At 36.1% G+C, this 14,266-nt stretch overlaps 2 protein-coding genes across 2 annotated transcripts; both read left to right on the plus strand.

Annotated features, from left to right (window-relative positions):
- The first annotated feature begins 4,620 nt into the window (after positions 1 to 4,620).
- On the plus strand, positions 4,621 to 6,967 carry LOC106423568 (9-cis-epoxycarotenoid dioxygenase NCED3, chloroplastic-like). Its single transcript, XM_013864339.3, has one exon. It carries the CDS (start codon positions 4,752 to 4,754, stop codon positions 6,543 to 6,545), a length of 1,794 nt encoding a protein of 597 aa, XP_013719793.2. The 5' UTR covers positions 4,621 to 4,751; the 3' UTR covers positions 6,546 to 6,967.
- A 6,228-nt stretch (positions 6,968 to 13,195) lies between these two features.
- BNAA05G25040D lies at positions 13,196 to 13,833 on the plus strand. Its single transcript, XM_013864290.3, has 2 exons — positions 13,196 to 13,475; positions 13,571 to 13,833. The coding sequence occupies exons 1-2, from the start codon at positions 13,314 to 13,316 to the stop codon at positions 13,637 to 13,639; spliced, it is 231 nt and encodes a 76-aa protein (XP_013719744.1). The 5' UTR covers positions 13,196 to 13,313; the 3' UTR covers positions 13,640 to 13,833.
- The last annotated feature ends 433 nt before the right edge of the window (positions 13,834 to 14,266 follow it).

Raw genomic sequence — 14,266 nt, forward strand, 5'->3', positions numbered from 1 at the left:
AGATAAGACACTCGAATGGGAAATGAGGTGTCGATAAAACTGACGTGGAGATAACTTTTTTTTTTTTTGATAAAGCGTGGAGATAACTTATGATATAATTTTGTATGCTTTCCATAAACTAAAAAGAAATTATTAAGATCACGAGCATCTATTATTAGTATAATTCATAAGGATGATCGAATCAACCGTTAATCTTATATTATAAGTTGTAATTCCATTTTTTTCCTCCACTTTTCAACGGCTTTAATTGTGTCATCGATGACTCTAATCAAAGGAGACAAAATATCCCACTTAGACTTATTTGTTATCTGGGCTTTATAATATGTAGTTTTAAAGCACTATTTCTTTCTTGCGACATTACACTGTAGGATTTGGTAGATAAGCATATGTACTTCGTAATGTGCAACTTTTACATTTATATGATTAGGTGCGATCACATAATACGGGTACGTACAAATTATAATTAATTAGCATGATGATTTCATAAATCCTCATATGATGTTATAACATAGGGTCTCATAGACTATATAAATGACATGTTATATATATTTCCGTTTACATCAAAACCAGATCTAATTCTGGCATTAGTGATTATTGAATTATATATTCAACACACAAGTACACTGCCTCTGCATGAAACTCAGCTAATAACTTTAATCGTTTAAAAGTTCATCACTCATTTAACCTTAAACTATATCCATCCTCAATTTTGAAAGTCGTACTTTTGGCCGCTACAAAACTTTATACATGCATGTTTAATTCTTTCTTCTTACATGATCACTACATCTATTGGAGAGAAAATCCCACATCGGAAATATGAAAGGGACTTGAGTAATATATAAAGAACTTGAGCCAATCCACTAATTGCCAATTGGTTTTAAGTTGGAAGCCCAAGAAACTTATTATGGTATCAGAGCGGACCCAATATCTTGATCCATTAATCCGGCCCGAACAGTGACCCGATCATCCCGTTAGCTGATGGCCCATAGAAAGCCCAGTTCCGTCGAGATCGCTAGAAAATAAAGCATGATTTCTGGGAGGGTATGATGGATTCTGCGAAATTAATGGTTATACGCACCATTATCTCGAGGGATGGTATTGGAGTGAAGATCCCACATCAAAAATATGAAAGGAAATTGAGTAATATATAAGGGATTTGGATCAATCCACTAATAACCAATTGATTTTAAGTTGGAAACCCAAGAAATTTATCAACATCCATACAGATAAAAATTTACATGCATGTTCCAATTACTTTTCAAACTCATGCTATGCTTCAATAGCATCAATTTTGGTTGATAGAAACAAATTAAAGAGACGGCCGGCATCGTTTTGACCTTTTTAACATAATAGAGAATGTGGTAATAATACAGTGAACAAGGGAAGGTGAGTGGAGAAGACACTTCACCAGTACTGCACTTCACACTTCCTTTTGGAAACAAAAGGAAGATGTATTTAAGCAAAGTTGAATGCAAAGAATATCTGGAATATCATACGTGATGCACCGTCTAGAGTTGATTGGTATAAAGGGCCGGTCTGGTCGACAATGCGATTTTGCGATGCAATATCAGATTTGTAAATGTTCGAGTCTAGTCGATTACAAAGACTAAACGTTAGAAAGTCTTGAAAATATTTATGATGCGTAGAAATTTGCTTTTAGATAACATAAAATAGACTTTCAAAGTTTATAATGCGTAGCAAAAATGTTTTTTGAGAACATAAGATCGTGTGAAGTCTAAATGGAGTTTTCTCAAAACCTAGTTGCCAAAGAACATAGTTATATATGAGTGGTTTCCATAAAAGAATAGATAACTGAAGATGAATGAAAAGTGTATACCTAACTTTGACGACGGTTTAAGATAATAACTAACTACTCAAAGATAATAACTAACTACTCAAAAATAAATAAAGTACTGATGTTTCTGTAAGATTTATGTTGACATTGTGTTAATTAGAAGTATTATTGAGGTGGAATATGTAATAATATACAAGAGATATGCTAAAAATGATTCTTCTTAAAATTTATTACAATTGTGTATAAGATACAAATTAAAAATTACAGATATAAAATATTAAATGATACTTGAATAATATAAAATCATAAATCAAAGGAAAAGAAATAGTACGAAGTAGTAATAAAAATGAACAAATGCATTAATTACTAATTAACTCTAAAATAATTTCTGAAAAAAACTCTAAAAATTTTAAATGGAAGAAACTATATATTTATTTTTGAGTTATATATTACGTGTGTATAAGAAGAAAATTATAGTACTTAAGATGATCCACATAATCTTAATAAATGTTGGATTGGACTGTAAATTCAGTTTAAAATGGAGTTTGATATATATATTAAAGTACAGCTTTGTGTAACAGTTCTATTAGGTTTTTGAAGAAAAACGTTTGTTGAAAAAATCAAAAAGAAAAAGAAGAAATGATAAATGAATTTTTTTTCAAAAACAAAAAGATAAATGAAGGAGATAAAAAGAGAAACAAATAAAGCAAGCGTGACGGAGAGAAGAATTGAACAAAGCGAAGAGCACCACGTGTTTTATGAGAAAACTTTGTTATGAGACGTGTCCTCTTCACTAATGACGTACCAAAACAATTTGATTTCACTTCTCTAACCAAAACAACAAAAAGGAAAGTTAGACAACATAATGGTCCAATAGGAATAGAAGATTAGCGAGACAATACAGACCCAAATGTCCTTTTATTCATATTTTACGTGTTATTTTCTGCTTATTTTAAGACTTTATTTTTCCTTTTCAAAATGTCCAAATACACTCAATTTTATATTAATGCAAAGTTTTGTTGTTACACGAGTCCATATATATCATGATTATACAAAGCTGGTTTGGTGAGGGGGGATTATGCTTCTTTTCTATTAAACTATTTAGTGGAGTTTCTAGAAAATGTATACGTGAAGTATGCTTTTCCGTTAAATATATAATCTGCGAAGTTTGTTTGGCTAATTTATATATTCAATGATTTATATGTGGTCACATATAATACCCACAAATTCAAGACTTCTAATTCTAGTATAGTCTCATATTAATTTAGTATGACTCGAATCATTAATATAATAGAGTTAAACAAGTAAGTCCATGTTCATACTCGAGGTCTTAGGCTATGGTTATTTATACAAACAAATAAATATGTTGTGCTTGTGACTTTTTAAGGCACTATCCACGTATATCACAATTTCAATCTATAAATGGTGACATAAATAACATATTTAAACAATAAAAATAAAAATACAACATATAGAGGAGACAAAACAACATAATACAATACAACCATTTTTAACTGTGTTTTTCTTAAACAAATAACTCGGTTACTGTATGCTGCCAACAAATATTTGGGCACATTTTTATCAACATAATTGGAAGAAGTTGATGACAAAAGAACAAGACATAAATGTAAAGAAACTCTGTTTGCGTGTTGACCGAGTAGAAAAAGGAGTGGTCGAACATCTAATATAGATCTCGTCAACTAAAGTGCAAGTGAAAAAATAACACTAAGACTTCAGACAATTCAAATTTAATATCTTAGAGACCAAGTCATATGATGTAACACATCTACTTTTAATAAATTGCGTGCGTAAAGTATTAGTGTTCAAATAACTATTTTGTTCATTTCTGTAAGTTGTGATTTTTAGGTAACTGGTTTAAAGGGTAATTAGACGATTGAATGAACTACTAAAGTAGTGGTCCTAGTGGACGATGTTGTTGTTGTCTTCGGAGTAAATATAGAACGACGACACGCAAGGAATTGTCATGTGTGTTGTGTTTGCTAATTTTATTTTCGGTTTTCAGAAGTTTCAAACTTTTCAAGCTACAAAATGATATCGGAGGTTGAATTTAAATGAGATCATGTAATGTTTCTTTGCTTATGACCCTACAATTAAGAGCGGTCGGAGAATTAGATTATATAACGTGGATCAATGGTATGGACACAAACACTTGAGCGAAGCCAAATAATACTCCGATACTTGTATTACTCGTCTTAATTTTAACACCAGTAGAACGTATCATACATAGGATCATAGGAGTATAATGCAGTTCAAAGATATTTCCATGTGGAGATGAATAGGCCAAGTTGGAGTCTCAAACAAACAAACAAGAACCTATTGAATCAAGTTGGTGATTGTAATTAATTGAAACATCGTTTTGCCAATAAATGCATATAAATATTTTGTTAGTTATATAAACATTTCCCTTTTATTTATTGATTTCTGACGACGAATTTAAGACTTACTTTAGAATTTGTTTGCACCACTGCACACCAATCTTTGGTGAGTAAACTTATGCCTTACAATGCTTCGAACAAGCAATCTCACAGGTTTCTCTTTCACAGCCGACGTATCTTCAAGTTGCCACGGTCAGGTAGCTTTTATTAACAGGCATAGAAACCGAAGAAGCCACAGACAAAGGGAGTTAGAGAGTGAAGTGTGAAAGGACTCAACTTTGAACATTAACACATTGCCCTGTTTCTGTGTTTGTTCACTTTTTCTCTTACACACACTCTCACTCCATTCCTTCTCTCTCTGTCAATAATTCAACACGTGGCCACTCATCTGGGACCCACCATTCACCTCCCGGTTTATATAAACCCTGAACACTTCATCCCTCTCAAACCATCTCTCTCTTCTCTCTTCTCTCTTCTCTCTTCTCCACTTCAACAAGAAAAGCAAAAAAAAAACATCAAACTTCACTTGAAAGCACCAATACTGACCAATCATATTTAAAATGGCTTCTTTCACGGCGACTACGGCGGTTTCTCGGAGATGGGTCGGTGGTAATCATACTAAACCACCATTATCGTCTTCTCAAAGCTCCGCCTTGAATAATTCTTGCTCCGTACCCATGACAAATCGTTCCCAACGAAAGCTCAATGTTTCTTCTGCGCTTCACACTCATCCTGCTCTCCATTTCCCCAAGCAATCCTCCACCTCTCCCGCCATTATTGTCAACCCAAAAACCAAAGAATCCGACACCAAACAGATGAACTTGTTCCAGAGAGCGGCGGCGGCGGCGCTGGACGCGGCGGAGGGTTTCCTCGTGAGCCACGAGCGACAGCATCCCCTCCCCAAAACCGCCGATCCTAGCGTTCAGATCGCCGGAAACTTCGCTCCGGTGAACGAACAACCTCTCCGGCGTAACCTCCCGGTGGTCGGAAAAATACCGGATTCCATCAAAGGAGTGTACGTGCGCAACGGAGCCAACCCGCTTCACGAGCCGGTGACAGGTCACCACTTCTTCGACGGAGACGGGATGGTTCACGCCGTGACATTCGAGGACGGTTCAGCTAGCTACGCGTGCCGGTTTACTCTGACCAACCGGTTTATCCAGGAACGTCAATTAGGTCGACCGGTTTTCCCCAAGGCCATCGGCGAGCTTCACGGCCACACCGGTATTGCTCGACTCATGCTATTCTACGCCAGAGCCGCAGCCGGTTTAGTCGACCCGGCTCACGGAACCGGAGTAGCTAACGCCGGTTTAGTCTATTTCAATAACCGGTTATTAGCCATGTCGGAAGACGATTTGCCTTACCAAGTCCGGATCACTCCAGGTGGAGACTTGAAAACCGTTGGCCGTTACGATTTCGACGGGCAGTTAGAATCCACAATGATCGCCCACCCGAAAGTCGACCCGGAATCCGGCGAGCTATTCGCTCTAAGCTACGACGTCGTTTCAAAGCCTTACTTAAAATACTTCCGCTTCTCACCGGACGGAGAAAAATCGCCGGACGTCGAGATCCAGCTCGATCAGCCGACGATGATGCACGACTTCGCGATAACAGAGAACTTCGTCGTTATACCGGACCAGCAAGTCGTCTTCAAGCTCCAGGAGATGATCCGCGGCGGCTCTCCGGTGATCTACGACAAGGAGAAGGTCGCAAGATTCGGAATTTTAGACAAATACGCGGCGGACTCGTCGGGAATCAGGTGGATCGAAGCTCGGAACTGCTTCTGCTTCCACCTCTGGAACGCGTGGGAGGAGCCGGAAACAGAGGAGGTCGTCGTGATCGGGTCGTGCATGACTCCGCCGGACTCAATTTTCAACGAGTCCGACGAGAATCTCAAGAGCGTCCTCTCCGAGATTCGGCTCAACCTCAGAACCGGAGAGTCCACTCGCCGTCCGATCATCTCCGACGGAGATCAACAAGTCAACCTCGAAGCAGGGATGGTGAACCGGAACATGCTCGGCCGTAAGACCAAGTTCGCTTACCTCGCTTTAGCCGAGCCGTGGCCTAAAGTCTCCGGCTTTGCGAAAGTCGATCTCGCCACCGGAGAGGTCAAGAAGCATCTCTACGGCGATGACCGTTACGGTGGAGAGCCTCTGTTTCTCCCCGGTGAGGGAGCAGAAGACGATGGGCACATCCTCTGTTTTGTTCACGACGAGATGACGTGGAAGTCAGAGTTACAGATAGTTAACGCCGTTAGCTTGGAGGTTGAAGCGACGGTTAAACTTCCGTCAAGGGTTCCGTACGGGTTTCACGGCACATTTATTGGAGCCAGTGACTTGGCGAATCAGGTGTAAATATACACAAGAATATACACATAGTACGTGAGATGGGTAAGAAGCTTCTAGAAGATTGAGAGAGAGTGATTTACCAGTGGGATGCTTTGCATATACGTCCCCGGAATCTTCTCCTCTTGTGTGTTTTTTGGGGTTTTGCTCTGTTTTTTTTTTACTCTTGGGGTGCGGTTTCTAGTTCCCTTTTTTATGGGGGTCAATCTAGAAATCTGAAAGATTTTGAGGGACCAGTTTGTAGCTTTTGGGCTGTAGGGTTAGCCTAGCCGTTCGAGCTCAGCTGGTTTCTGTTATTCTTTCACTTGTTGTTGTTCATAGTGAGAAGTGTATATTTATTAAACACAAAACTTTGTTTATATGTGTACTGTTTCTAGCAAAGATTAAGCAGCATTGTAGTCGATTTTAAATACCATTTTGCCTATGTTTTATTTGCATCCTTTTTACTCAGGGAAACGTTTCTGGTTTGTGTCATCATCAAGTGATTTTGTCATTGGTAAAAATATATTTTCAATGATTATATTTCTGAAAAATGAACGAATGAGAGAGAGACAAGACTCAAGTAACTTTTGTACGTCAAAACAAAATTTAATGACCAAATCACACGCCGTATAGGTTCAGGTAGTCAATTTTTGGTATTTGCATGGAAGAGAATCTCCAATTCAGTCAATTTTTTTCGAAATAGAAACCAACGAGTGAAGTTAACCCACGTCAAAAAGAGTCAGTATGTAACTTGAATATGACTTGTTTTTTTTGGGGGCGAACGATTATGACTTCTTGTTATTTACCTAAGTGAAGATTAATTAAAGTGCATTTAGTAACCGGTCGTTGTCATAAACCTATATTAAAGAACGTAATGTTATGTTGGTAAGCAGAACCGTAAACATTGGATGTGTTAATGTGAGTGCCTGAGTGGTGGGTGGTAACACGGTGGAGAGACCAATCAAAACTAGTGGAATTGTGACGAAATTAACGGCATTTTTATATTTTAGGTAATAACGCATGTGTTACTTTTTCTTAGATATATTTAAAATGTAATATTGGTGATCTATGATTGTTTAGAAAAAAATAAATTCATAACCAAAGAAAGCAGAGTCAACTGTCGAAACAGTGTTTCGGTGTGTTGAGATTAAGACATTGCCAAAGTAATTGGTAGGCAATGATTTAACAACTTTTGTTTGGGAAGATTAACCTTAAGTAGGTTGCTTGCACATATTTATTTATTTTTGTGTGTTTTACGTACACGTTAATCATTATATTTAATTTTTTTGGATATTGGCGAAAATATTAAACGGTTATGCTTATCGAAGCACAACATTCAAATATAACAGCCCTTAGATTGTTATTCTAGGTTTGTATTATCCTTTTTTTTTGTTAAATAGCTATAGGTTTATATCGTAAAATAATGGTTGAAACTTGAAAATGTTAAAATTTAGAAATTTCGTGGTTAAATACCAAATAATTAGCTTGTTGTATGTATTTGGGTATATGTGTTTAACATACAGTATAGGATAAGGGAAATCGCAAAGTGAAAATGGTGTGTGAAAGAATCACAAACTGAACATTCTATTAGTTAATGCTATAGGGATCAAAAGCACATAAGTTTGCTTTCACTTTCACATTTACACGAAAATATCTCAAACACCAAAAAGTATCAAGGCATAGATCATACATGATATTGGAAAATGTTAAAAATAATTATTAATATGTGGCCAACTTTGAGATATCTTCACATGGTGTTTTTTTAATGTGTTTGCTTGTTCACGTTCTCTTCCAAAATTATAGAAACCCACTAATAATGTTCTTGTTGGAATCAAATTATAGTATACATTTACACACACACATATATATATGTGTGTATATAATCAGTGTAGCTTTGTAATTTTAAAGTATATATATATATATGTATATAATCAGTGTAGCTTTGTAATTTTTTTAAACTATAGTGCATAAAAATAAAATAAGCTTAATACGATTTTTTCCAAACAAATTTAGGTCAAAAAGTTCGCTGGATGCAAAAACGTATTCAGGAGAACTTCACTGGATACGACGAAATGTTACGGTGGGTTCCAGTGGATACTTAAACCGTTCACTTCTGCCGTCCACGTATCAATACTTTTTAGTGTTTATAATAACCAAAAAACTATATGCAATGGGATATATTGAAGCCAACGAGCAGATGTTCACTATTTACCCAAAGTAGAAGGTGACTTTTCTCCCAACCAATTCCAGCCTAACCACTTTCCTTTAGTGGAAGGTTGGCACCTACGTTTAATATATTGGCAGTAATACTTACTCCTACCTTATTTGGACCGCGAAATCCGGCATTGTGATTCGCAGAAACTATATGTTAACATGTGCTATTTTTTGTTGTCTTATACATAATTTTTTATAACAAAAAAAAACAAACAAATAAATAATTCTGTGAATTTTATCAACAAAAGGCTCTTGGCGAATACAGAAAGTGTCATGCATGTGGTGGTATTGTCAGGTTCCACATATAACATATGTGTGCATTAAAGTTATTCCCATAAGGGTATAGTTTGGGGACATATAGGTCGATAATCAGCAGACTCTGTATCCACCCTAGCATGGCGAAGGCGGACCTTTCCATAATGATGGTCCAATAAAAATGGTATTGCAACTCTTGTTTATTCGAAGGTAAAAAAAAATTAGCTAGACAATTAAATGTAGAAATATTTCATGGAAACAAATTATGATTGAAATCCAAAATGGAAAGAGTACGGTATACCCAAACTTGTATGGTTGATAATCTGAAATGAAAAGAGTCGCAAATCTGCTATACCAATAATACCATTTTATCATTTAATTTGTACCAATTATATATTTATAGTAGCATGGTTTTTCATTATTGATAACGTAGCTATTAGCTAGCTAAATAAGGCTCGAGGTTTATATATACACAACATACTTAGCAAGTGGTGGCAAGATAAAATATAAAACTGGATATCGCTTTGTGATTTGTTTTCTGCGTAGTTGTTCACTCTTGTGAATTGTCGATTGAGTAGTTTGCGGCGCTTTATTTGGCTCTTCGTCGTACAGGGAGACCACAACAAGTAGCTAGTGTTGGAATAATTGTTGTTCTGGACGTTGTAGTCTTTTTTTTGTTGGCAACGACATTGTAGACTATCTTGCTCTTTAACTAATGGAATGACGAATATTAACTATAGATGTAAATAAGACTAATAAGTGATAAGAAATTATTTTAAGTAACTTTTTTTTTTTTGCAGAAAACAGAACGAAACACAAAACATATCTAAAAACCCATGCAGTTTTCCTGGAAAGCGAGAAGGATATGAATTGATGGAAGTTAAGTTAACAAACATAGTATTGTTTATTGTAAAACTTAAATTAAAACCCATGCAGTTTTCCTGAAAAGCGAGAAGGATATGAATTGATGGAAGTTAATTAACAAACATAGTATTGTTTATTGTAAAACTTAATTTTTACAAATTATTTTCGGTCAAATTTGTTTTTAAAAATAATTGTCAAATCATCAATAAAGCATCAAATGATTCGCTCAACGAAATGTCCAAGGATATTCTTATCAACAGTATGTGTTGTGTTATATGCATATGTCGGCATAAATAATAATACTCTTGTCTTTATATGAGAGCAAACCACGTGGCAAATGGCAGCAAATGGTAGTTATGACCAACCATCGAACCAAAACTACCAAATGATCTCAAGTATGTTTTTCTTTTAAAAAGAATAGCTCAAGTATGTTGATTTGTCCAAAGATACAAAAGTAATAATTGCTAAAGAGTGGCAAGAAGTATTGAGGGGACCTCTGTGCTTTTTTTTGGGACCTCTGTGCTTTCTATTTGAAAGATTTAATAATCAAATAATATACAGCGTAAGTTACAAAAAAAAAATATATATATATATATATATATATACAGCGTTTTTTTAGCAATCTGTTTTTTTTTCTTCTTGAAAAATGGCTTATCAATCTGGCTTTTTTGGGTGTAAATTTTAAATCAATCTGTTGTTTATTGAGAATGGGCTTTATCAGTCTGTTGTTTATTGAGCTTTTACATGTGCTGCTATATCGGGAAGTCAAAACAGTTCCATGCTTCGTGAAAGGAATACATAATATACATTTTTTTTATTATCCAGAGGTTCTGGACCAATGCCCTAATCTCCAGGCCCGAGATCCAGCCGAGGCTGATACCATTTTGGCGTAAAGCATTCCTCCTACGGTAAATCGAACCCAAGAACACAACATCACCACTGCGCTAAGCTGCCATGTCTGTGGTTAATATATAATATACATTCACATCATTGAAGGATTTTATATATGCACAATAATCACATATATGTCCTTTGTACGTATAACTTTGTAAATTGTCGAACTATGCATGGTTTATATAATAAACACATACATGTCTATTAACTTGGTCATTTTATAAGTTGGACTCCCTCTCGAATGGAAAAAACTGCAACGAGTATGTGGCCATGCAAAACCGAATTAATTATCTAAATGTTTACTACTGCTGCAGTTCTCGTCGATCAAACTAAGAACTAAGGGCATGTGCATCGGAGGCTTTTAGCAGTTTTTTAGGAGGACCACAAAAACATAAAAATCGGTAACCAAAAGCGCCGGTTAAGGATCAATGTTTGAGTGATCTTTGTACTGTTTTGCGGGTTCCGCGACACGTGGCGGTCCGCGATTAGTTCTGATTTCTTTTTTTTTCTTTCTATAAATCAGATAAGACAGAAAAAAAATTTAGAAACTCATTTTAGGTTTCACCTAATAATCATGGTCTAATAGATTAGAAATTAACCTTAAAATAGAATAAATGGAAAGAGATAATTGCTTGATATTGTCTAGGGCACGTGTTCACACACTGTACGTCGGGCATAAGATCGTTGTTGTGGATAAAAGAAAAATGCCTACCGCAACAAACAGAAAATAAAATTTCAAATTATTGTTTCCTTTTCAAATGAAAAGTTTGGGAAGAGTGACGAACGAGATGATGAATACCACTATAATCGTGCCTCATATATTCTATAAAAGATAAATGCCAATAATGCACGCCACATTACTTATACTTACAAAACTTTATCATACATGTATCCACACACTATCCTAATTCCTAACTAACTAGAAACTACCATGTATTAGTTTCATGGGTCCAAAAATATAGATTCAGATTTTACTTGGATCTACGCTATATATAAACTAATCGATTCATTTGAATATTTGATGCTACATTTATTTATAGATTTTTTATAGTGTAAAGCTCCCCATAAAGAAACCAACAGCATTAAAACCAACAGCATACTATCAGACAATTTGGTAAAATTTGCTCCATTATTTTTTAATAATTAGGCTTTTTCTCAAGCGACAAGAATATCTGACATTGTACAGAAGTCATAACTATTAATTAGGGTTTTAGCTTAAAATCTTCACCCAGTAGACCAGTACCAAAAAAACATATACATATATATATATATATATATATATGAATATATATGAATGTGATTAAACGTTGAACAAAAAAAGGTGATTAAACTTGAATATGCAGAAGATATGCTATGTTTCAAAACTTTATCCAGGACCTTTTAGATATATGTTTACAGTTATATATTATTTAATTAGTTTTCATCTTTTACAATATACAATAAAAATCTGTCTGCATGCAAGCTGCAATGAACGGCTTAAGATGATATGAAAACTTCGCACATGATTGAAAGCCATCAAATGGATAACGGGACCAATTTTGTTTCTTTGTTTCTCCATATTTTTTGGATTTAACGAACTGAAATCATTCAATCATCATCGTCATATTCCCATAAGAGATAAAAAAAAAGTCACAATCAGCCACGCGCAAAAACCTCTGGACGTATTAGAGGTTTCGAGGGTCGAGAAAGACACAACCACGTGACCGTCAACGTAACCACAAACCCAGTCTCATAGGGCATTAACTGATTAAAAAGGAGAACATAACATTCTCTCCACATCTCTTTAATGACACGAAAACAATGCTTCTTATATGCCGCCAAAATCAATCGGCCGCCATATTGGAACTACAGGAGTTCTAATCAGGGATCAGTGACACAAATAATTATCTCTTAATCAAACAACAATGCTACCAAAATCAATATACTACCTAGTGACATGTGATCAAATAACGTAACACAGAGAACATGCTGAACAATCCTCTCTTCTGAATATGCTAAACAAACTAGATACAACAAACTTTCAAAACAAGATTTGGAAATTTATAATTATCTCATTACATGGTCTTTTCACGTAGATATTGAGAAGTTAAATGACAAACAGATCAAATGTTCAGAAAGACCATAAGCTCAAAGGCAGTTACGAACTCCAGCATAGAGAAGCATCATTCTCCGGAAAGAAGACGTTACATATCCAGCAATAAAAGCAATACAGCCAAAGACTAAGAACATAATCTGCATTATAAATCACGAAGAACGCGTTTGTCGTTTCTATGTTCCTCTCTATAAAACGCGCAGTCACCATAACAAACACCTTGACGTGATATAAGGCCCATTTCTGTCCAGGTTCGGCCCATTTTACGATAACGGCCTATATTATAATAAGTTGTTGAAGGCTTTAGTGATATAAGGCCCATTTATGGCCCATGAGAGCCTTAGAAAAGTAAATGCTTATTTTCTTATTCGTTGACAGTTAGTACGAACTCGCCGGGCAAGAAGACTCGAGAGAGAACAAAACGAGGAGCGAGCGACGGTGATCCGTTATCAAAGCCGAGGGGAAGATATTCGAGGATGATCGGACGGCGTGCTGGAACGAATCGAGCTGGCATGAGGAGGGACGACTCCATCCTGACTCGGTTCGTTGACTCAGTGTTTTCTCTATTCCGATTAGCCGAGTTTGAGATCCTGTTTGTGCTATTCTTCGTTATAGCCTACGTCATCTTCAAAGATCTGGTAAAATTCACCTAACGATCGTTAGCAAATTGCTTTTATTCATCTCGCGTTATTTTCTTAATTTGATTGGAGTTGTTTTTGTTAATTTTTTGCAGACGGCGAGGCCGGAGTACAATCGGATTCTTGTTGAGAAGCCTCGTGGATATGACGTATGGCCGTTCTAGCTGAAAAAAATAAATAAAGAATTTGTATTGAATGGTTAGTACAACTCGTACATTGTTTGTGTACAACGCATTTGATTAGCGTTCTTCTCTTGTAGTAAATGTTGTCACTTTGTTTATTTTCTCTATGTAATTTTCTCCTTTGCTAAGAGTATGTTTAATCCGGTGGTTCTTAATTTGGAGTTCTTAACTCATGATTTGACATTTTTTTTTATATACTTATCGGTTAAGACCCGATTCTTATATCTCTTATTTAAATAAGAGACAGTTTTTAGTTTTCTTAGTTAAAAGCTAATAAACGCTTTTTAGTCTAAGAACCTTACCGTAAAGAGTCCGGGTTATTTATGGTCTCTTTAAGTTTGTTTGAATTTTGAGTGATATAGCCATCGCGCTTGGCTTATTGGCGTGTCAATGTTCATACTTAGAGATGGTAATTGGGTTGTACCGACCCGCTTTGTCCCGCCCCGCCGCGGTACACTGTCAATGCGGGTCTTGGCGGTACATGCCCGCGCGGGATACGGTTCATAGAAGTGCTGCCCAATCCCGACCCGCGACTTGCACAAGCCTTGGCGGTACAGGCCCGCGGGACTCCGATCTTTGTCTTACCCAAGCCAAGAGAAGGATTCAACG

This window comes from Brassica napus, chromosome A5 (genome assembly GCF_020379485.1).
Source record: "Brassica napus cultivar Da-Ae chromosome A5, Da-Ae, whole genome shotgun sequence".
Taxonomy (NCBI): Eukaryota; Viridiplantae; Streptophyta; class Magnoliopsida; order Brassicales; family Brassicaceae; genus Brassica; species Brassica napus.

Coding starts and splice junctions, on each gene's coding strand:
- BNAA05G25040D (XM_013864290.3), top strand. CDS start 13,314: ATGATCGGACGGCGTGCTGGAACGAATCGAGCTGGCATGAGGAGGGAC. Junction 13,476..13,570: donor ACGTCATCTTCAAAGATCTG/GTAAAATTCACC, acceptor AATTTTTTGCAG/ACGGCGAGGCCGGAGTACAA.
- LOC106423568 (XM_013864339.3), top strand. CDS start 4,752: ATGGCTTCTTTCACGGCGACTACGGCGGTTTCTCGGAGATGGGTCGGT.